The following is a 25,668-nucleotide window of genomic DNA, read 5'->3' on the forward strand; positions in this document are numbered from 1 at the left end:
CACAAATGTTAGCATGTGTGCAGAGAAATGAAAGTCTACACAATTATGGACATATGCACTCTGCCTTTTGAAAGTGTGTTAACTCTTTAATATAAAGTAGGTTTTAATGTTGATAATGACATAAATTATTCCCAAAACTGCAAAGATATTGGAGCAATCTTGACCAAATTTAAGAATCTAGAGGGTCTACTAGTAACATTGCCCCAGTAAGTCACCACAAAAGATGGACTGCTAAATTGTGCCCTTTATGACATGGGAACAATTAAAATTATCCTAGGGATATAGTGAATGCATTAATTCTAGGAGTGCAGAAAAATGTATATTTTCCTTTTTCAATACCATTTTTACTAAAAAACATAGATACTAGCTTATATTTATGACATTTGGCTTTTTAGACAATCATTTAAATGTACTAGACCTTCTTTATACTGAGAGTTACTACCTGTGTGCTAAACTGTGAGCCTGTTCTTTAAATATTTACGGATGTTTGGATAAAAAAACAAGTCCAGGAAATCCAAGTACATGTTCCATTTGGGAATTAATTTTACCTTGTGTTTCACTTTCTCTTTGCCTTAAATAACTAGAGATTGCCTGTTCCTTTTAAATAAGCGTATGTTGGACTTTTTCTTATATTCTTAGAACTAAAATTAAAAGTGATTAAAGTGCAACATTTCTCGGGGAGACAAAATGTGAATTACTGTTTCTTAACTCCATATTAACTGGTCTGCCTTATTTTATATAAAACCTTGGTTTTATCTTCATTTCTTAAAACCCTTTTGCTACAGGAAACATATTTGCGTGAGATTTTCTGATTTCAAGCTTCCAAAGAAACAAAAGATAAAATATATTGGAACTGTAAATTTAAAAATATAAAAGCATAAATAGCAGGGCTGTAACTTACACAGGTTTCAGGCAAGCTAGATGAATGTGAACTTATGACAAATTGTCAATCAAATATGCAAATTCATAGCAAATTATTTTTTTTAGTAGTGAGTAGTGTATAATTTATAAAGGTCCTAGCTATTAAGGATGCTTTGTGACCAACATGCTTGCTTCCTTCTACAACTGCTGACCACAGTTTCTCACAGACCAGTTTCTTAAATGTGTGTTATAAGTTCATTTATTTCTTGAAAGACTTCAAAATGAGTCCTTTATACTCAACTAAAATAGAACACCATCCTGCTTGGAAATCAAACTCCTATAAAATCTGTGGTGCCCTAGCCTACTGCCAGCATTTAATTTATTTCATCCAACAGTGGGTTTAATCTGGGCTTCATTTATTAGACAATGGGCATAGTAATATGTTACTGTTTTACCTACTTTCAGCAAGTGCCATAATTATCATTTTTAAAATTGGCAATGAATCATATTTTCAGTGATATTCTGGTGAATTTAACATTTCTCTGAATTTAGTCCAGAGTTGTTACATATACTAAGGCTGTGTTGCTAAGATCTCCTTCAGCACATTAGTGATTGCTCTTTAAACTGATCCCTCTAACTTAATAGTTTAATTCTGAATAAAATGTAAGTGTTCAAAATACTTTATAGACTAGTAGGATTCCTTACAGAGGATAAAAGCCAAAACAGATCAGCTAAAATCATCCAGGGATGAAGAGCAAAACTTGGTAGAATAATTAGGAAGTAATAAGCTTTACTTGTCATTCTACTTTTAAATAAATATATCCAATTTATTTAATAACAATGTTTAATCATGAGCGTTTGTAGAAGCTAACTTATAAAAGTCATGACCATTTCCCAGGAATCAATAGAACTGTTAGGACACACCAGAGGACATGTCTCTTTTGGCACAGCATCTTTAAATAGGGAGGGATTTGATTTATTCAAGGAGACAATCATGGCCCTACAAAAATCACAATGGTTTTCTTTTTCCTTTTTCATCTTGAGTCTTATTTTATGAAAAACACAAAATAAGAAAAATAGGGATGATCCTCCTGTCAGTGTTAACTTTCAAGTCTTCATTGTCTGTCAGAAGTGTTAGAATTATGACATGCTGAAGATCAGCAAAATGAAGCAATACTTTGACCAGGCTGTGGTAGTTTTAGTATAATTTGTTACCTGCATCAGATGGTTGTTGGGAACCCTTGGATTATCAGACTGACCAAACTATTTGCATCTAGAAGACAGTTTTGCAGTATGTACGCAAAGCTCACTGTAATACTTAAGAAGTAAAACAAAGATGAGAATTTAATGAGTGAATGCACACAAGTGTAGCTCAGCTTCAATTAAATATTTCAAATATGTGTTTTAGCTGTCCTGGGGACATTTTCATACCCTAGACGTTCATTTACTGCATCATCCATAATCCATATTGTGTCTTTTTGTGCTTTGAATAATTTTCTTCTAGGGCTCTGCAAATGATTGATCAAGAATTGATATTTGAATTTGTGAAAAGGAAAAAAATATTGGTGAGAAAGAAAAAAATGCTAAATTGTCTGAAAATGCTATTTTCTTGGTTATTTGGCTCAAAATGCTCTGCTCGGCTTTGCTTGCTGTACCCATCTGAAATGAGACGAAGATGGAAAGCCATGGCTAAGGCTATACAGGGAGATTTTTAAAATAGGCTGTTTAATATTTGTTTCTGAAAGCCTTGGTAATGATTAATCATAAAGTGGTTGTCTGAATATATTTGGACTATCAGGAGAACAGCAATAAGGTTTAGGAAATGTGTTTTTTTAGTGAAATTCTCTCTTGGAAGGATGCACAAATTTAAGCTTTTATAAGGAAATGCTGATGATGCTGCTGATAAAAAGTGAAAATTCATTTGCATTTGCCTTATACTAAGATCTGCCCTTTGTGTCTCTATATTGGAATTTGTTGACAAAGGAATAAAAGATCTGTGAAATGTCTTCTAAAATTGGAAAACCCTGCTACTGGCTATTCAGATATTTTTTTTCAATATTTAAGAGGCTTAATTTAAAAGATATAAACAAAAATCAATATTTATAAAATATTCATGGGCTGATAAATCTTATCAGGTCTCCTGGAATCTACACCACCACTTAATATACTAAACAGAATCTGCCATCTCAAATCTTTTTTATCTTGAATTTAATTCATCAATAAAACTAGCCCAAAATTCTAGCATCTTGAAATAAAATAAAATTTTCAAACATTATATTATATTTTTGAAATGGAGTGTGAGATTCAATAGTGATAGCTGTATTTCAAGATAGCTGTTCCCATGTGTAGACCCAGGTCTTTATTTAAAGGGCTATAAAAGTTTGGCAACTACTTCAATAATGAACATAGGTCATTAGGAAAAATAACAAATTGATGCTTCTACCAAGAACAGCTTCAGAGGATTATTTTCTACTTGTATCCATTTGAAAAGCTCTCCATTGGCCTAGAGATCTGTTTGAAATCCTTACTTGAATAAGGAAAGATCTTAGACAAGCAGTTATCATCTTATTTATCAAGATTTTACTGTCACCCTTTGAATGTAGTCACAGCTAAGAGGTATCTGTTTAAGAACCCTCTAGGATTTCTAGAAATGTAACACTCTCTGGATGCCACTGGGGCAAAGGGGAAAGAAAATAGAGCTATTCAGATTTCTTTACTCTGAAATTTCAATTCCAGTAATGAATTCTAATTATCTTTAACTCTCCTCTCTTAATTTTCATACATAGTCTAGCAACTTGGAGACTAAAGAAACCACAGAAAAAATTTAAAAATAGTCATAAGGTGAGATTGCAACTGTGATTCTGCAAACCTCTAAAGTGATCTGCCTTAATTTATCCATTTTCTAATGTTGGTAATATGTAATATGATCTCTAAGGAATCTACTAATCTGGAAAGCTAGAAATCTTACATATGGTGCTATTTTACTGTAATGACAAATTTGAAATTCAAATTAGCTAAAATTATTATGTTAATTTTTCATTGTTTATGGTTGCACATGTGTTAAAGGTTTTCCACTTCAAGCATACTGATCTATGTCAGACTGCAAAATCACACTGAGATGACAGCTGGGAAACACCTCAAAGATATTTCTCTCACTCTCATGAATTTTTCCACATGAAATCCAAGTTGATGAGATTTTCATTTGGAGCAGTAGCTGTCTGCATCTTTAATTTCATCCTTAATTCCCTTGCAATTTGAATTACTTTAAGTATTTTGCCTACTATATTATTAAAAGTTCTGGGCTGTCTTGTCCATAGTTGGGTTGTGCAACTCAAATCAGATTTCTTAATAAGATCCCAAGGTTTTGATAGGTATATTCGCTGCTGTTATTATACTGTCCCTTTAACTGTTTTTGAGGCAGAGTCATCTGGACTGGATGACAAAGGTATGTACAAACATTATCTGCAAACTGTATCAAAAATCAAGGTCATGAGTTAACATTACCTAATTGAAATTGCTATAAAGATTTTATAAAGTACAGGAAGCTGTGCAGTAAGGTTTTCTGTAATGGAGACTTTGAAGTAACATCACATAAACTGCCTGCTCCTCTCCTCAGCTTTGATGGATGGAGCCTAGCATTCTCCGAGTCAACTCTGGCACTATGGAAGACATCTCTTTTCTCAGGACATGTTTCATTTAGGTACTCTGCAAATGAAATCCATACTTTCTGAACTAACCTCATCCACTGAGGGTGAGCACAAATAGACAGGAAATGGCAATGCAAAATAAGATTTCAAAACTGCATTTCTTTCAGAGTTATAAACTTATGACTACTGAAATAATTCCTTGATTTGAGTGCACACACATGAGCACATCCTCCCCCAAACTGATAACAATAAACGTTTCTAAAAGACCAAGGTTGAGATCATCCAACTGAAATGTGTTTGTGTTCCTGTTGTATTTACATGTTGGTAAACTTAGGTGTCAGCTTTTCCATAAGTCCCTTCTGGAGGTCGGTAGTACTTGGGGAAAGCCATCAGCTGCAGCATGTTGAAAGCATATTTTCTGCATTTGATATTCTTCAGTACATTCTCTATGCGGCATCCTTCTCTGGTGAAAGGGGAAAAAGCACAACTTCATGAAACACAGAATAAATAAATATGCTTTATTTGTTCAATGCAGAGTTGCAGCAACAGTCCCAGTAAAAATAACAAAGATTCAACTCTACATTTTTTTCACAAGTGATGATACATCTTACAAAATTAAATCCTAGGCCAGGCCCAATACCATTATTGCCTTCGGAAAGATTTGATTAAGCCTCTTTGCTCTTAACAGATATTTAACTTTTAATAAACTCTTTAAATATAATTTGTTCCACAATACAGCTTTACTTAAAGTTCATAAATATATCTGCCTTTTTATAACTTTTTCACAAATTAACTTGCCTCTTAAAACACATTAAAATCTACATGTAGCCCTAAGGATGCAGGTTCTAGAATAAGGCATTTACTTTATTAAGTCTGGCCCTATAGATTTATAAAGGAAAGTTTCACCCCTATTTTACTTCATTATTTTAGCTGTGCAATGCAGAGAGAAAATGGCTTTCTGAACAGCCTGCTCTGAGCCTCAGCTTTGTGAAAGAAGAGTGCTCGGCCACAACAGTACAAAAGTCACAGGTGCTAAAAATGGAGCATCAAGACACAAATGAGACCATATTAAAAAGAATAGAAAAGTACTCTGAAAGCCAAATCAACCAAAACAATAGTTACAAACAGGTTAATTTAATTACAAAACATAAATAGCCATTCTTTCCATAAGATTACTTGGCACAAGAGGGTTAAGTGCAACAATGAAACCAAATGACATGGAAAACAACAGAAATTTCTATCAGCAGATAGCAACTATGTTATTAGCACAGTGAAAATAAAGTCTGTACCTCCCACATCCCTGGAACCATCCTAGGGTTTTCTCTGTGTTGTGCAAAGTCAATCATAATTTCTTTAATAAATTTAATGGGAAGAGGAGGCTCAGAACTTCAAGCTTTCAGGATTCTATTCTTTGTCTTATTCCAAAGAGGGTAATTTAAAAATTCTTCTTTAGTTAACAGTGGGAAAACATCTTTCCATTAACAAAAGAGCAAAATAATTCACATAATGCATAGTACTTTGGGCATTTTGGGTTTGGGGGAAAACAAACAAAAACACAATTCAAACATTTATTTTTTAAATTCTGTGAATCTGAAAATGTAGAAATATTACAACATTGTTTCATAATTGAAAGTCCATTGTTGTTTGTAGAAAATGAAGGAACAGAAGAACATAAAACTTATTGGTATTTGGCTAATAGTAATGCAAGACTTAAAATAAGCCACACAACTAGCAGGTGCGAGCTGACAAGCAGCAAGGCGACAGGATAGAAGTGTCGAGAAGTTGGCTTGTTATCAGTTAGACAGCCTGTTTCAGGATCATCGGATTCATTCAAGGCTCCCTGGGTTTGTCTGCTGTTAAACAGGGAGGAGTTAGGAAAGAGAAAGAAAAGAGATAGAATCGCATTCATATAGCAAGGAAATGCAACCTTAAATGCTCTAAAACACAACACATTGTCTTAGTCAATACATTTGCTTCAGGACTGTTTATGCTAAGCAGCCGTGAGGGCATTCTGTATAATACATTATTTGTATCCTATATCAACAGACATTCTTTAAAAGGATGTTACTTTCTAAAAATATTTCTATTGAATTTTTGTGTATTTCATACATACCATCTGAATCATCTTTATAGCCCCTTCCCTATTGAAGCCCTCTCATAACTCTCCCCAGTAGAATTCATACATTCTGTCACCTGTGTTAAGGTCTATCAAATCAAGTGAGTGTCCCCAGACATTCCTCAGTGAAAGTTTATCTGGTTAGCCTACTTAGAATCCCTTCCTTTATGAAGATCAGCTCTTTCTCATCCAGAAATAATCAGCTGCCAATAATTCTTCAATTAAGATTGGGGCCTGGTGTCCATTTCCACAGTTCTGTGCTGGGGTTTTTCCCTACTTGAGCATGCTAACACCATTGTTGTAGGTTCATATGAGAAGAGTCCAAGGAGCCTGTAGGACTCTACTTCTGTACAGTCATATACCTCCTCCCTGGTTCTTATAATTTTTCTGCCCCCGCTTCTGTAATGGTCCTGAGCCCCGGTTTGTAGATTTTAATATAAAAAACTTGTCCAAGGACCCACAGTCTGTAAGTTTAAAGGCTCCATATTTTGCACACAGTAAGAAATTACATTTGCCTAAAGATGTGACAGCCAGGGTTTTCCCTAAGATCTATGACCTCTACAGCTACAATTATTTGGCTAAGTTTACAGTACCACACCTGAGTTTCCTTCCATTGAGTGGATTTTAAGTCCAATTAAGTATTTGTTGATTACCCCCAAGATAAAAGTGCCACTGCTGCACCAATGTCATTTGCTGTGCTGGCCATTTATATAGTTTTTAGGCCTTGAAGCTAGGTAAAAGGACATTCTTTTTTATTTTGAATGAACACTCTGATAGTATTCATGGGGCCTAAAGATACATGTAGAAGGAAGAATCAAATAAGCATAAGAGCACCAGAAAGCAAGACTAGGTGAATAAAATTACTCAATGGAACAGCTCATACAAGATAATATGATAAATTCATTTTGGGAAAATGAAATCAGAATGAAATGGAACACAGGATGTAGGGAGGCCAATGGATGTGTCTGGAACATTCCAGTACATCCTCTCCTGGTATTGTACATGTGTAATGTATTTAAAATTGTAAAATGATTTTTTTGACATGATTTGGTTTTAAAATGAATGAAATATCTGACATGTCATCCTTGCCAGCTATGATATTAGTTTAACAAAATCCAACTCAGCACACTTTTTTGTTAACTCAGCTCATAAATTATTTTATCTTCTGCTAATCATATTCAGATAGGGACAAATCTATAGCCTACAAATTCTTTATCTGAAGAGAAGCATATTGTAGTCCTACTTCAGAAAAAAATTAAAACTCCAGGATTACGGATACCCTTGCAAGCAAGCATATTTTGCTTAAAAGCAGTTCTAATAATGACAAATCTGAACCATGCAAATCTGAACTATCAGAATCTGAATTACAGTCAAATGGAAGAGAGGTGTTTTAAACTCCATTAACTCCTCCTACATGTTGAGGCAGTAAACATGCTGTTTGTTACCTTATGAAAGATGACCCACAAAGAAACTTTTATATAAGCTTCTTAGCTGTGGTACTTTTCAAACCATATGCAGCCCCTGAAACTTGATGCAGTTATTTCTGACCAGGTACTGACAATAACAGTGATCACTTTTGATACAGCTATCACCATTATCTCAACAGTAATTTGATTTAGTTCAGAGCATTGAATCAATGATGCTGTGCTGTGCACTGGTGTTTCCATTCTTGGTTAAGCATTGCAGTCAGTGATACACTAGATTATCTGGAAAACAGATGGTTTACTGAACAAAAGGGACTTTATTTGGGACTTGTATAATTCATATTCTCAATTTTTAAAGTAATTTGATTGCTGTTTGACTAACTTTTCTATTTTGGTGCAGTTGACGGTAAAGCTTTGAAACCTTTGGACCTATTTACCATAAGCAGCTTTGTATTGTATTAATTCTTTTTATTTCTTCTCTCTCTCTCTTTTGTGTGTGTGATAGGGTCTCACTATGTAGCCCTAGCTGGCCTCAAACTCACAGAGATCTGCCTGACTCTTGAGTCTTGGGATTAAAGGCATGCTCTACTATGCCTGGCTTTTTAGTATTCCTTTCATTGGTTTGAATTACTTACATTTTGATGAATCCCAGAGAACTATTTATTCACTCATTAAATGATTTTTCTTTAATAGTTACTTTGGGCCAGCTACTGCTATGTACAGGAATTATACCAGTGAACAAACCAAACAGAAATTTCTGCTTTTGAGTTAGAGGAAGAGAAACAGAAAATAACATCTGGCAACAGCATTGGGTGGAAAAAGTAGAGCAGAAAGGGAGCACAGTGTGAAGGTGTAAACAGAGATTCAAGAATGGTCTCTCACAAGGAGACGTGAGCAAATACTGAAGAGGCTAAAGGAAGGAGTCCTACGAACACTCAAGCTAATTTTTCTGTTGAAGGAACTTATTACTTACACGCTTCTTGGTGTAATATGTCTGGTTATTTGGGCTTAAGGAGAAAGGGTTCACAAGGAGAGCCCTGTTTAGCTTGGCCGTGTCTCAAGCCAGAAAGGGAGAGAAGTGCTCCAAGTGAATGAATGGGAAGATACACTGAAAGAAAGATTCCACACCACAGGGGACAGCAGTTTCCCCTCTAGAAATTGTTCAGAACAATGTTCAAGGGGAACATGTATCTTGTTGGCAATTTTAGAATCTGATCGCATATTTCAAGTTCTGTTCTCTCATACATTCTTTGAGCATTCTGCAGCAAGTTGGTCAGCATGTTATGTCTCAGTTTCCTTATGTCTAAAATGATGATGGTAGCAATCTACACCACAGAATTGCTGTAAATTAGCATACGTTAGTCAATATAAATTAGAACAGAAGACGTAAGCCATAAATATTCAATATAGTTACGACTATTATATAATTTGTATATCAATACACACATGCAAGTTGGTATTGTAATTAGTGTTTAAATAGGTAGGATACATACTCAGACAAAGTTGAAGGATCTGTGTCTCAAAAAGAGTGGCAGTCTGGGGTGGAACTGGAGGAGCAGAGGGCCACTGAGAGCGGCTTCATTTTATCTACATTACCTATGCTTTTACAGAAGAAATTATTCACATACCACTTGAGTAACTCAAAACTAACAGTCCTAATATTTGAAACAGATCATATAGCAACACAATATCTTCAGATACCCAATTTACTGCTCTGTAGTAGTTATGGAAAGAACTGTTGGAAATAACTCATTTACCTTGTTATTGAACAATTCTGGTAATTAATGAAAAGCACTTTTCTAAGAATCTATTCCATCTATGTTCACCATGGAAAGGGTTCAGTCATAGACTGTGTACAGGAAGGTGGGGAAGACTGAGAAGGACCTGGGGCATAGGGCCAAGGGAATACAGGTAGATGACTTTAAGACCTATTGGATTTTCAGATATACAAAGTAAAGAGAAGCATTAAAATAACGTACACCTTTGCCTGGCCCCAGCTATTTTACCGATAAGCTACAGAAATTTTATCAACCACCTTTTCCATTACAGTTTCTTTATACATACAAACCATAGAGCTCTTGAAAGCATTAAATAAGATTACATTTAAATAATACTTATAAGACTATTAGGTAAAATCTAAAGCCTGACTAAATGTTAGTTATCGTAATTGTAATTATTAATATTCTCATCACTAATATATCCTTCTGATTTATCCAGTTTAAAGTGAAGATTATTTATAGGAAGTGTGGCAACTTTGCTGGATTCTACTTCCCACTGTTCTCTGTTAGAAGGGTTGAATCATCTACTAATATTATCTATTTATTAATTATCTGTCTACCATCAGTATTTCTATTTATCTTTTCATATTTAATCTATATATTTATTTATTATTTATTTTGATTTTACATGTGTGTTTTGCCTGCATGAATGTAACATATACCTGGGTTATGCAATGCTCTCAGTGGCCAGAGGGGTATCAGATTCCCTGGAACTGGAATTATGGATGCCTTTTAGCAGCCACGTGGGTTTTTGGAACCAAATCTAGGTCAGTGCTCTTAACTGCTGAGCCATCTCTGCAGGCCTTATCTAGCTATCTATCATCTATCTATCTATCTATCTATCTATCTATCTATCTATCTATCTATCATCTATCTACCATCATCTATCTATCTATCATCTATCTATCTATCATCTATATATCATCCATCATCAATCTATCTATCTATCATCTATCTATCTATCATCTATATATCATCCATCATCATTCATTTATCTACCAATCTGTCCCTCTATCATAGTGATATTATTGCAGTTGACTGCAAATTTAGGTTGAAATATTGGCCACAGTTTATCAACAGAAAATACACAAGCACTTTCTTTCCCACTGAGGTGATCCTATAAATAGGTCCTACTTGAGGAACAGAGCTCTCAGAACAAAAAACAATGCTGAGAAGCTGAAAAAGTCCTTTCAGTCCTCACTCCAAGTGCAGAGGGCTACTTTGTATCAGATGGTGTGTTTTTTTTGCCCCTATAAACTCAGAGTACACATCATGTTTTGCAGTTTGAATGTTGTATATGCTTTCCAAGTAAACATTACTAAGTCAAAAGGTTTTTGGTTTTGGATTCTGATTATGTTGCTTTTATTAACTTCTATCTCTGGGGATTAGAGTAATGCATTGAGCATGCCTCCCATATAATCATCCTATTACTTAGCTTTAATTCACAACAAACAGGCCATGAAGCTCCCACAGAGCTTAATAAACAAAGCCCATGATGTGCCCCAGAGCAGAAAGGTGGTCTTGAGCCTGCCTCCTTAATTCCTATCAAGAATAGCATACATGGCCATTTCTTCAAGGATGCAGATGAATTTTTTAAGGACTCTGCCAGTGCATACTGCAAAAGATGTCCTCTCTAATATTAGCAGTTTCTTTACCAGGAGATTATGAGAAATAATTAATTATTGGCTGCTTTTTAAAGTACCCTGACAATCCAATGCCATTAGCATGAGCTAGTAGTGACTGGGATCACCATGGAAGCAAATCTCAGCATTGCACCCAGGGGAAATGTGACATGGGCAGATATTTAACAGCAGTTGCTGAATCTGAAGGATAGAAAATGGTCTTTTCTTCAAAGACCTGTCAAAACAATCACTTAAAATAGGAACAAAGGAAATGTCTCACTTTAAAATAAATCACTCCATATGTGAGAATGAGATTCTTTTAATAAAACCAAGTATGTGTAACTTGATAATATTTGCTTATTTCCTACCCCCCCTTTTTTTTTCTACCATAAGTCATCCATGCCATGTATACTCTCCAGCCATTCAGAACTCTGCATGGGAAGTTAGACCTACTAGCTTCCCTTGCAGATAATCATTAATAGTTTTCTATTTGCTATTTTATTTCTTTAACAACTATAGTATTTCAAGATCCTCAAGGAAAATTACCAATTAAAACTAAGCTGAAAAAATATTTACCTTCTGACTGATTTCATCCCATGCTAAAAGGAGACTATTTCACAACTAATTAGCTTCTTCAAGTTTGGAGCTGTTGACATGCCATTCTGAAATTATTACCTACTATTTTAAAGTCAATAAGTTAGAGAGCTTAACTTTACTGTCTTTGTCTTAGGAGTCAATAGTACCATGTTTTGATCCCCAACTTCATGTAGTCTATTAGAGTTTAAATTGTCAGAATTGTGCTAAATGAATATAATATGTGTTGGTACCCCAGGATAGCTTTGGCTATAGTACAAGAAATCATAGAACAGGAGATTCTCACATGTAAAAGTGACTTTAAAACATCCTTAGGCTAAATCTGAATGCCTATTACCTGAGGAAATAAAGTCCTCCCTCAACTTCTCCAGCAGCAAGTGCAGAGATTCCATAATGGAACATAATTTCATAGTTTCTCTAATTCATATTTTCTTTGTATCATTGTCTAAAGTAAAAATATAATTATATTTTTGCTTTTAAACTTTTCAGTTTAGCTCAAGATCCATAAAACTAAATGACTCAAAATATACTCAATGATAAATGGTCTAAAACGTTCCAAATATTCAGGGTATAGCTAAAATATTAAAAAAAAGACACTCTGGACTTTTAAATGACTAAGCAAATGCTTAAATGTAGGTGACATTTTAATTAAAATTTCCAAGAATAGGACCATTTCTATTGCCATGGAAGTTCGAGTATCTTTTGGCCACAGGTTCAGCAGCTGCATTTAAAAGATCTTCTTTCTCATGTAATGCCAGAATCAAATTCAGAATATGGTATTAGTATGTTACTACAAGAAAAGTTCCAAAAGGAGGTTACTTAGAAAACACAGTGTTGCTGCTCTGGAAGTCCAAGCCAAGGATTATTTCTACTATAATAATAAGATGGACATGTCTGGTACTGAAGAGCAAGCAAGTTTGGGGAGTATTAAGCAAAAAGCTCTGCATGAATTGCTGGATATGAAATTCTAAGGAGATGGTCATTGTAAGCCCGAGGACCACAGTGGAAGATTTGGAACGAGGGCAATGTGAATGGGGTTTGGGAACTTTTCATATCAGACAAGAGTGGTGACACTGAAACTGGAAAGATTCATTGGGTTGGAAAAGAAAGGTTTTGACTGAGTACGGTTTCAAATGTTAAGCATTTCAGGGTCTGGGTTATCTTGGAAATCCAACTGTATTTTATTGATTCCTTACAAATGAACAAACTGGAAATAATTATTATTTCTATGGGCTCAACAGGTCCAAAACATGACCAGACAACAGGTAAGGTCTTTGATCTCCAACTGTTTACCTAAGGAGTTATATTTCTTTCATGTTATGATTAGAGTGCCTTTAAATGTTTCCTAGACCTCTTGGAAGCAGGTAGATGTGGTTTTTGCTTGTTCCAAGATTATATTCAGTGAACTTTAAGTGCACTGCTATCTTCACCTTCCTGCCATTGTTAATTATACTTGCAATACATTAGAGGTGTATATTTTTTTCCACATAGAACTGGAGATGGTTCACCAGGAAATAATATGTTTAGAGGAAAATTCATAAAACATCAAGAAAGATGACATTCTATTTGGTCTCTAAATAGTTCTAGCTCCTTGGGGCTGAAGAGATTGCTCAGTGGTTATGAGCAATGACTGCTCTTGCAGAAGACCTAGGTTCAATTCCCAGTACCCATATGTTGGCTCACAACCACCTGCAGCTCCAGTTTGAGGGATTCCAATGCCTTCTTCTGACCTCTGCAGGCATTTGACAACATGGGTGCACCTGCCTACATGTAGGTAATACACTCATGCACATAAAATAAAAATAACAAAATATTTAAAAATAGTTCTAGCTCCTTTTAATCTAGTTTGAAATTCAATTTTGAAAATTAAAATAAGACAAAGTAAAAGTGACATGGTTAGCCAAATTCAATTAATTTTTCCCTGATCTCATTTTTGTGCTTTTAGTCCCATGATGATGTTTTGGTTTCACAAAGTACTTAGAAAGCATGGACCTCTTCTCACTAGAAATGTCAAGCCTTCCAGGGTGATATTTTCTGATGGTCTGTGAGCATTGTTTTGAAAGAAAGTAAATGCACTCAGAATTATGTCAAGACCATATAGAAAACTGACCATATATTAGATCTAAAATGTCTTATTACTATAAAAGAGAATGAAGGAGATATGATGAGCTTATGTGTAATTACCTCCATCAGATCATTATCAGAGAACTAGTTTGGTGTTTGAACTTTAGAAAAGAGACTATTTGGATCAGGTTCAGGGGTATATGATAAATAATTAAAAGACTGAAGAGAAAACCTTAAGAGGAAATGTTTTTGCATATATATCAGGCATGTTAAAATAAATTTAATGCATCAATTTGAGGTTTGCTATTTTTCCTTTTTGCTTGTGTTCTTTGAGGCTGTAGTTTAAAGCATGTGCCCCAGGGATTTTAGCAGCATCAAAGTAAGAGCTGCCTGAGCTAAATAGATACCTATTTTTTTATGAGAGAAGATGTGAGGTGTCCATTGAGAGGGGCAATAAGAGTAACGGGATGTTGAGGACCGAGAGAAAAGGAGAGGGCACAGGAAAGGGAACAGGAGGGAGGAAAAGACTGGAGGAGGGAACACAGGAACAGTAGTGTCCTGGTAGAGGACAAAGGCACAAAGACTGGTGCCAGGATGTCCTGCACCCAATGAAGGACTGCAACCAGGAGACAGACTGTGGAATGCTTGAAGGTAGTCTAGTCCTGGACAGGTTCCTCAAAGATTCCTGCATGAGGTTCAACTTGGATATAGTGAGGTGAAGAGGTTTGATTGTGGTGGGAGAATGGGGAGTTGGGCACAAAGCTGAAGACTGAGGCAGTACGTTTCAAGCTCTATTGCCAGGTTGGACCAATAGGAGAAGCAGGGTGCAAAGTTAGAGACTGACCTTCTCTCACCTAGTGAGACAAGAGCTGAAATGTGAAATGAAGCTTATTTAAAGAATATTGAAAAGGAACTGGCTGGATAGAAAACTCAGTGGGTAAAAGTGCTTGCTGCATAAAAATAACGACCTGAGTTCAGATCCCTCACTTTAAAAGTCCTGGTGTGGTGGTGCATGCCCATGGACTTGGAACTGGGCATGCAAGTAGAATGGAGACAGGGGGGTTACAAGGGCTTGCTAGCCTAGCTAAAACATGGAAGTGCCATGTTCGCCAATATACCCTGATAGAACAGGACACATGACATCTTCCTCTGGCTTCTGCACATGCATGTTGCACACACATACATATGCATACACCATGTACACATGCCAACCCACATACACGCACACAAGAAGCTAAAACAAAAAATACAATGCATCTTCCACATGTTAGTGGACAGATAAATAAAACATTTCTGGAAAGATGGGTATATACATAGGGATATTAGTATTTAATTCATCATCTAGTAACTCTGTAATTAAACTTTGCAAAGAAACGCCAACAAAGTGTCTTAGTTCTGATTGTTCCAAAGTAACCGACCCAAAGCTAGTCACTAAAACATTGCTGACAAATTTTAGAATGTCAACATTCAATGTTTCACTCTCTAATTAATAACTCCCTGGAGTTTGTGTCCTTCCCATCTTGGTAAAGTCAGACGGAGAACAATGCGGTGTGACCATCCCCACCTCATTTCCCTGGTGGAGCAGGAAATCCTGCAGAGAAGCAGCCTCGGTGCTGTTCCAAAGCTTCCAAATACAAACAGAAGCCCACATATGCTACTAGTGTAGCTTACTTTATTCTTGGTATCCAGGGAAATATAGCAGATATCAGTAACAACGCATAACGATTCAGGAATGAGAAACTTGACAGAAAATCAGCTCAGTTCCCTATTACCTAACTACATTAAGCTTCAACTTCTCTTTAAAATGAGAACATTCTCTTCTCCCAGAGGATTATTGCAAGAATTACATAAAAGCACACAGTACTCTCACAATAGTAAAAAGAAGTAAATAAAATTTTAAATTCTCTTCTGTATCTCTCTCCTTGATCAGTGTTTTTTTTATGCTGTTAACAGTGGTGTACACTCTAACCAGAAGTACAGTGCTCAGTTCTATGTTTCTTATCTATTGATGTTGAAGCACAAAGGACTTAGAACACGCATATCTTTTCATATTTCTACTATACATATTTCTATACAAATGTGTATATATTTTAATTTTGGCTATCAGTGTTTTGCCTGCAGATATATAAAGTGAATCATGTGTGTGCAGTGCCTGTGGAAATCAGAAATTGGTGTTGAATCCCTGGAACTAGGGGTATCAGCAGTTGCTAACTGCCATATGGGTGCTTGGAAATGAACCCAGGTATTTTGCAAGAGCAGCCAGTGCTTTTAACCACTGAGTCATCTAGCCAGGCCCAGATATTGACATCTGACTACATTTTTCAGTCAGGGTCTTACCATATAGTCCAGGCTGGCCTGCAACTCACTATATGGCCCAGATTGACCTTGAACTGACATAAACCCTCCATTCTCTACCTACCAATTGCTAGGATTGTTGGTGTGTGCCACAGTGCCTGGTTTCTTCTTTCCTTAGTTCAAAAAGTTCTTTGATTTTCTCATTATTTATGCTGATGAATCTTAAAATAGTGTTTCTAGATTAGATCATTACTCTGAAATGCAAATGCATATACTGGGTCCCCAGTTAGATGTCTAACTGGTATTTTATGGCAACAAGGCTAAAACATAGCTTGGGTTCAACTACTCAGCTGCCACCTTATACCAGACTTTCTTATCATAGGCATTACAGCTTGAATATGAAATATCCCTGACAGCTCATATGTTTGTTGCTTGGTCCCAGGTAGTGGAAGTGTTCCAAAGGTTCCAGAACCTTTAAGAGGTAAAACCTTGCTGGAGGATGAGGGCAACTAAAGGAGCTCTTGTGGTTTCCTAGCCTGGCCCTACTTCTTGTTTTCCTCTGTTTCCAGAGCACTAGTGCAATGTTACCAGCTGGCTTCTCTATCCTGTGCTATGACACAATACATTCCCTCAATCCATGAGGCAGCATGAGTCATTTCTTCCTTAAATTGCTTCATGTCAGGCATTTTGTCATATGAGGAAACAAGAAACTAGTTCAATGGGGAATGACACTTGTGCTCAGACAGCCATGTTAAACTGCTCAGCCCTCCTTGATTCTCTTTCCAACAGCAAGTCAGAACACGTGTCAGCTTTCCCTCTGCTACAGCCTGACTACACTACCGCCACTTTGCCCCCATCCTCAGAGACGCCATCTCACCACCTTTTCCACTTTTGTGCCTCCACCAAGATTCAAATTTTTATATTCAGTCACTTAGTAAACATCCAATGTGTTATTTTAGTTACATTATACTAACATATTCTGAAAGAAGAGCTTGAGAACCCAGATACATCACAGCTGCCTTCAGGGATGGAGTTTCTCAAAATAGCGGTGGTGCCCATTCATCACCAATCAGCACCAAGAAGCAAAGTTTCTGAAACTCAAGGAGGAAGTTCATTCTCATCTTCTTGTTTAGTGACCTCTAAGGTTTTCTAATTTTTTTCACCTCTTGTCACCGTTACACCCTACTATAATACCAGCACAGTATTACTGTACACTAGAAATGACATAACCAACCTAAATCAGTGATGCAATACTATTTCTGGTCTAGTTCCATCTGAGTTAGATGGAATAGAGTCTGGATTAGTTCAACATTAGACAGGACCACCTGTATATTCTCTGACATTTTTCTAACCCTCATTTTAAAATTCTGCTCAATTTTGTTCTCCTTAAAAAATCAACTAAATGTTTTACTCCTAGAATTATCAGCATATCCATTATGTCTCTTAGAAGAACAGAGTTCACCTGTGTCCTCAACATTTCAGTAATTTCCACTTTCATTTTGCAACTTCTCCCATTAGTCTCATTATACCTCACAAACAGCATAAGGCTATTATGGATGTTAATAGCTCCTGGAAGTGAGAGTTGATGTAAATATAAAGAGAATAAGATATAGTGAAGAATCTCAAGTTTATGAACTATAGAAATGATCCCTGAAAGTATAGTAATGGGGTGGGGAATGGGAGAGCAAGACAGAGGGAGTATGGGAAGGGATAATTAATATTGAAGGCCTTTAAAAAAGCTACATGAAAACCTACCACAATAGAAGCTACTTAAAGTATTATATAAAAATTATTTTTAAAAAGATGTAAAAGAATTACCCTATAAAAGGGTAACAGGGAGACATTGTCCCTACTAGACACCATAGACTTGCAAAATGACAGCCCAATGCCAGGAATGGAATCCCTCTTCTGAAGCTGTTGACCAGGTGTCCCATAGAGACCCCCAGAACCCTTTAAAAATACTGGTCATTGCCCCTGCTTTTGGTTATCCACAAGAATTTCATGGTAAGATTCAATTACTAAAAGCACTACATACATGAACATCCATGTAGAAGAAACAAGGAGAAATCAACCTGGTGCTAATTTTAAAGCTTCATCTATCTTTCATAGGGCTGAAAGGTTCTATCCAAACTACCTGAAAAGAAAATTTATCATGAAATTTACCCAGCTGTGAATTCTGGCAGCTGCAACAACAGAGCTGGCAAGATATGCTCACTGGTGCAAGAGTGACGCGAATTTTATGGGAGTAACCTTCCACTTTCAAATTGGTTTTAAGGACCACTTCATAAAGTGGAACTAACACCTTCGCTGATATTAGGTTGAGGAGAAAGAGTAATACAACTAGGGAGAAAGCCTAATACAACTATTCTGCTAAATAGATACAGCATTAAGTTTATTTCTAATGACTTATTATACCCATAGATTAATGCATCTCTCAGCTATCAGCATATTTAACATGGATAAAAACATAACATCTAAGTTATCAATGTATTTATATTTTATCACCTCTTTATTTTTGTGCCATTATTGTATTCTAGCTGCTTCTCATTTAATGCTGTATAGAACGACTATTTTCTTCTGCATTTAAAGTGTACCTTTTATTTATTTATTTATTTGGGAAAAAATGTAAAGATTGAATATATGAGCACCTGCTCATTCAGTTCAAATATATTTGAGCACCAGTGCTACAGTGTGTTTAGAATAGCATCAACACATATAAAATGTGTAATGATAGAGAATCAGAAAAAAAACTGTCTTTTAACTTCATCAGTTGATGATCTTTGATAACTGAATACTGGGTCTCATATGCAAACTGCTATTCATGATGAGGGTCTTTTTTGAAAGATTTTAACTGGATTCCCATAACTTTAGAGTTTACTATGAGTTAATAAATGGTCTTAAAATGTTTTTCTGTTTTCCATGAACCAGAGAGAGCTACTTTCTCTTTTTTTCCTGTTTTAATACTATTTGTTTTGATTTACAAAAATGGATAATACTGGTACATTATTATATGTTATAATCACTTGAGCATGGATCCTGATGAACTTTTTCTTTTTCATTTGTAACAGCTCATCTAAGTATACAAAATAAAGTTATGAAAAGATTTCCAAAGATAGAGGTGATTACATAAACTAGGATAAATTTTGGGTTGAAAAACTCAAACAGTATTTCAAACTTATTTGTTTACTCAAGAAATGATGAGTTTGGGATGGAGAGATGATTCAGTGGTTAAAAGCACTGACCATTCTTACAAGGATCCAGGTTCAGTTTCCAGCACCCACATGGGAGCTAAAACCTTTTCTTAACTCCAGCTCCTGGGAATCAAATTCCCTCTTCTGGCCTACACAGGCTTTGCGGGACACAGGTGCACTTACAGGCAAACCACTCTGACACATATAATATAAATAAATTTAGAAAGTAATACTGAATATGTATATTATATCAAACTTTAAGTAATTTACATACAAAGCAAAGAAGACAAATGTCTTGTCCTCATAAAACTTTTATTCTGGCAAGAAGGCAGATGATAAATAAATACAACTTGTGTTTTAAGAAATAATGGAAGCTTTGAAGAAAAATAAGTCAAGCATGAGCCTTAAGAAGGAAATAATGTGAGCTGATTTAGGAAAACTGGGCAGGAATAATTTGATGGCCTTCTTATTTAATTGAGAAATGTTTCTGAAACTAACTTTCCTTAAAATGATTTTTTGATAATAAAATAATGTATGAAATCGGCATTCTATAAGTTAAATGTTAAGAAAGTGATTGTTATGCTGCCTTCTTCACTTTCTAAGAGCTGGTTCAAGTAAAAATGAGTTTAATAAGAATAAAAGAATAATACGCTGAATCAATGAAACAAAGACTTGGTTTTTAAAAGATAAACAAGAACAAAAAACTCCTAATCAAACCAAGCAAAATAAAGAGAAATAATTACAAAAGGTATCAAATTCAGAAGTTCTTTAGAAAATACTTTGAAAAGCTATATTCCAATTAACTGAAAAAAAATCTAGAAAACTTGCTAATTTTCTAGGTATGTATGATATACACAAGTTAAATAAAGAATAGGAAAACTGGTTGGCCCAGTGGCTAAGAGTACTTTATGCTTTTACAGAGGATCTGCAGTTAGCTCCCAACACCCATAAGACTGCTCATTGCCATCTATAACTCCTGTTCCAGGGGTCCTGACTCCCTCTTCTGGCCTCCACATGCACTGTACACTGACAATGCACATACATACACACAAATAAAACACTCATGCTAATAAAATAAAACATAATTAAAGAGAAAACTATGTAAATACATCTTCAGTAAGTAATGCTATTGAAACAATAATTGCTTCCCAATTAAAAACAAAACAAACAAACAAACAAACAAAGCTTAGAACCATATGGATTCACTGCTCAATCCTACCAGACCTTACAAAGGAACACCAACGCTCCTCTAATTATTCCACACACAGTAAAGAGAACACACTACAACAAATTCATTTGATGAAGCCAGTCTTACCCTCACACCAAAAAAAGAAAATTAAAGACATTTTCCCTGATGGACATGCATATAAAATATCAATAATAAACCTGTAAATTGAAAAACATCAAATACCATGGTCAGTTGACTTCATTCCAGAGATGCAAAAACATAAGAAAAAAATAGTAAATGCAATGTAACACGTGGGCTCAAGAATAGAAACCACATTATATTAGTAGAAGCAGAAAAATATTTTCTCAAAGTTCAACGTTCCTTCATGATGAGAGTCTCACAGAAATGAGAACTAAATTAGACATAGTCCAACATAATAAAGGGTATACATGACAAGCCTATATCCAACATTATGCTAAATGGGAAAAAAACTGAAAGCATTTCCCCTAAAATATGGATTGAGATGAAAGTGACATCTCTCCCCACTCTTAACATTTAGTGGTTGAAGTCTTAGCAGTAAGATGAGAAAGCAGCAAAAGAAATACAAATTGTAAAAAGAAAAAGAAGTCAAATTATCGCTATTTGCACCACTGGAAAACGCCTAGATTTGGTAAGCACTTTCAACAAAACAGTAGGATATATAATCAACATACAGCAAGTAACAGCTTTTCTACCACTAATAATAGGTAGATAGAACTCTCATTCACAATAATGTCAACGGAACAAAACAATATAGGAATGAACCTAAGACAGGATGTGAAAGATCTCTGCACTGAAAGCTTTAAAACACTGAAGAAAGAAACTAAAGACAGTAGAAGGTGGAGAGACTTCCATGCTTATGGATCAGCAAAATTAATATTGGAAATATACCTACATTACTAACAGTAGTCTACAGGTTCAATGACTTCCCATCAACAATCCAAAGACATTATTCACTGGAATAGAAAATATAAACTTAAAATTCATACAGAAGCACAAATTACCCAAAATAGCTAAAATAATACCAAGCAGAAAAACTAATCTTCATACCAAACTTCAAATTATTACTACTGGGCCACAATAACAAAACCAACGTGGTACTGGCATATGAAAGGGTTTGTAGAATAACACAGAAGACTCAAAAATAAACTGAAACAGCTACAGCCAAATAATGAAACTAGATCCCTATGGGTCACCCTGTAAAAAAATCAATTCAAAATGCAACAGAGAGTTTAATGTCTTAATGTAAGAGTGGAAACTCTGAAACTACTATATGAAAATACAGACATTTCTGGGTATAGACAAAAGTAATGCCTTATGGAAAACAAATCTCAAGACTTCAGGAAATAATAGTGAAAACTGACAAATGAGATTTCATATAACTAAAAATGTCTGCACATCAAACAATATAGTAAAGAAACACTAAAAATGGGACAAAAAGTCTTTACTGGCTGCACATTTGACAGGAAGTAATATCTATAATATATAAAGAATTAAAAAATAACCACAGAAAATTACTTTAAACTAATCCAATCAATAAATAGTCTAATGAAATGAACATACAGGTATTAAAGTATATAAATGACCAATAATTATATGAAAAAATTACATATCAATTAAGGAAATCCAATCAAAACCACATTGTTATGATCAATAAAACAATCACAAATTCTGATGAGGACAGGGATTAAAAAAAACCTATAACTCCTGGGAAAATATGAGCTACTGTACCACTATGGAAATAATTACGGAGCTTCCTAAGAAAAAAGGAACAAAAATCATAACTGCTGCTTGATCCAGGTATACACCCTGGCAATATACCCAAAGGATTCTAAGGCAATATGCATGTACATCCAAGTTTATTGCACCATTATTCACAGTAGCCTAACTATAGCATCAGCCTAGATGTCCACCAACAAGGGAATGGAAATAAGCACAAATCCACATCCACAATGGAGTTTAATTATCCATAAAGATTTATATCATCTGCAGGAAAATGGATAGAATTGGAAATTACCATATGAAACAAAATAAGCCATACTTAGAAAGACATGCACACATATGAACCTGCACACACAAGATACATAAAGAATTCCCACCATGTATGAAAGATGAGGTTGGAATTACCGTCCTAAGAGAATCCACATTATGCGAACTTCAGACAGAGGTAGCAATTATAAACTGTAAAGGGAGCCAGTATTTTCTCAGGCCCATTTTCTTTCTTTCTCTGCCCCTTTGTGTAACTATACTGAAGCAGATAATCACACTGGGTCCAACAGAGCCATCATTTGTGACACTTACAACAATGCTCCACAATAATGCTGGAAATGGGCATGCTGTTTGCCAAACAGATGGCCATCAGGAAGAGTAAAAATATCACCCCGAGCCAATTGTGGTAATTGCTTGGAGTTAACTTTTCTGGTTAAAATAAAAAGTGTTTCAGTAGCTTCATCTAGTAGAACCAAGAGAATTCTAAGGGCACTGCAGTTTCTTTCCCTATCTATTTGCTTTGTGCTTTGCTGCACATCAGTCAGAAGTCACATTCTGTATCGACCATTCTGCTCTATTGAGTAAGACGCAGACATATAGCTTGGAAAAGGAGTATTTTTCCTACTTCCCTCTTTTGTTTAGGCTCCTTCTAAATTGTTGAAAGCTTGTCTTCCACTCAAATTGGTTGCATTAAAGGAGGCCCTTAGAGAGCGTCTGGGTCCAGCCTCTGTGTTTTTCAGATGAAGAAGCTCAGGCCGCTAAGGGAAGACTACTGGCTCATTAGTAGTTTATGGGACACAGGGCTGGGTCTATGTGCAGAACAAACGAATTAATGATACTCTGCAGTTTTCACACATAAAACAGAATTTCTGCTGCCATGTTCCATTTTTAACAGGGGAGTCACTCACTCCTCAGGTTTTACACAGCGTGGGGACTCATGGCTCATCTCTAACAGAAGAGTCGCTAACTCCCCAGGTTTTACAGTGTGAGGGCTCAGTGCGCACCCCTAACAGAGCATTCTCCCCAGATTCTATGCAGAGTAGGGACTCTGACCCATTCTTTACTGAGAGGCTTCCAAAGACTAGGAAGATTGGAGATGAGCTACGTATTTGACAATCCTCAGGGCATCATGATACTCCTTTTCCTAGATAACTGTGTTCTGAAATAAACTTTTATGAGCAGGCCAGTGTGGCTGCTGTGGTACTAAACTGTAAGGGTGAGGCTTCATGGATACAGAAGGGAAATGACTGCTCACTCCAGGGTACCAGCCAAGAGAACAATAAATTTGCACGAAGACTCATTATTTTGTTGATTCTGATCAATTGACCAAAATAATCATGTTTAGCCCTTCTGTTACCATATAGTATAGGTATAAAGATTGATTTTGCAAGTAGGTACATTTATAGTTATTAGGCAGCTTAACCCAAGCTGGCCCTGGTAATATGAGACAGAGGTAACTGAATCTGGTTACTTCTGACTCCAGGTTTTGCTTTTAAAAACTGTCCTATACTGTCTTTTTTTTCTGCATTATTGCAGACTACAGTAGCTACATATGTAGTGTTACAATCTTCCTAGGGTGTCCACCAATGCAAGACTAATAATTAGATGAAAATATGTAGGCATTCCATGTAAATAAAATAAAACTTTGGAATGTCTAAAGTTATCAGTGTGTGCTTAGGTTTAAGGTAACCTGGAAGTCTCCATTTCATACTTACTGCCCCAACAGGATTTACATGAAGAGAAAGAGTAGAGCTCTAATGAAAGGTACAACATTCATGAAAGAAAGACAGGCAAAGTTTTGTTGTCTTCATTAGGCTTTTGTGTGTAAATGTTTGCTGTTTGAATGGGCAAAGGGCAGACACTTACATGAAAGAACAAGAACTAGATGGGAGAGAGAAACAGAAGCTATGAGAGGGCTTGATCTCACAAAGTAAATGGACAGGACGAGTGACCAGCAGGGGGTAAAGTGATCAGTATTCATAACAGTCAAGCAAGGAGAAGAAACTACAAGACCCTATGATACTGCATGGCATACACTCTTACTTACAGTGAGGTCAGGTCTCCATAAATGAATTAGAAGTTTTGAGTATCACAGACTGAATTGTTGTAAAGTGCTTAAACTTGCTGAACATCATAGCTTAGCACTCAGCCTACAGTACAGTATGTGTTACTTTCTACCATGACTGCTTGGATCCCTGCAGCTGCTCAGCATCTTGAGAAAATCACACAGCACATTACTATATACATCTAGGCTGGAAAAGGTGAAAATTCAAAATTTAACTTACTGTTCCTATGGAATGCATATTGCTTTCATACCAGTTTAAAGTTGAAAAATCATAATTGGGGCATTCCTCAGTTGGAGATTATTTGTACATGGGTTTAAGATATTTGCATGAAATACTATACGGGGTGATTGGAAGTAGAGAGGTTTGGAACAGAAGAGCCAATGAGACAGTATTGGAATAATCAAACTAGGAGCAAATCAGCTAAGACCAAGGTAGCAGAAGGAATTCCTCAAAGAAATGACACACTGGGGAGAACAAACTGGAGGTTTTCTGCTAACAGATAGACAATTAAGATTTAATGATCATTATGACTACATTGCCACACCTTTTGCATATTACCTTCATGGACAGAGAGAACAGGAAAAGCTAGCTTACTACATGATGGCCAGCTCATGTGTACTAAAAGCTGTAATACAAACTACCCAAAAAAAAGAAGAAAATCCTGCCACCAATTAGCCCAGAACAAATGGAATTGTTGTTACAGGCAATTTCATTGTAGTAAAAGAGTATCATGTCATAAGCCAACGGCTAACGTTAAACCAGAATTTATTCATTTTGATTTTTGTAATTTTTTTGATTATTGTTGCATTAAAAA

General features: G+C 35.8%; 1 protein-coding gene across 1 annotated transcript in view; it reads right to left on the minus strand.

Annotated features, from left to right (window-relative positions):
- Nucleotides 1–746: 746 nt before the first annotated feature.
- Inpp4b (inositol polyphosphate-4-phosphatase type II B) overlaps nucleotides 747–25,668 on the minus strand; it is a 939,536-nt gene continuing 914,614 nt past the window's right edge. The window contains exon 26 of the mRNA XM_008843442.3: nucleotides 747–4,971. Within this exon, the coding sequence (XP_008841664.1) occupies nucleotides 4,839–4,971 (133 nt within the window). The 3' untranslated portion in view covers nucleotides 747–4,838. The remainder of the gene's footprint in view (nucleotides 4,972–25,668) is intronic.

The sequence above is a fragment of the Nannospalax galili genome, unplaced genomic scaffold, assembly GCF_000622305.1.
Source record: "Nannospalax galili isolate Female #2095 unplaced genomic scaffold, S.galili_v1.0 scaffold359, whole genome shotgun sequence".
NCBI lineage: Eukaryota > Metazoa > Chordata > Mammalia > Rodentia > Spalacidae > Nannospalax > Nannospalax galili.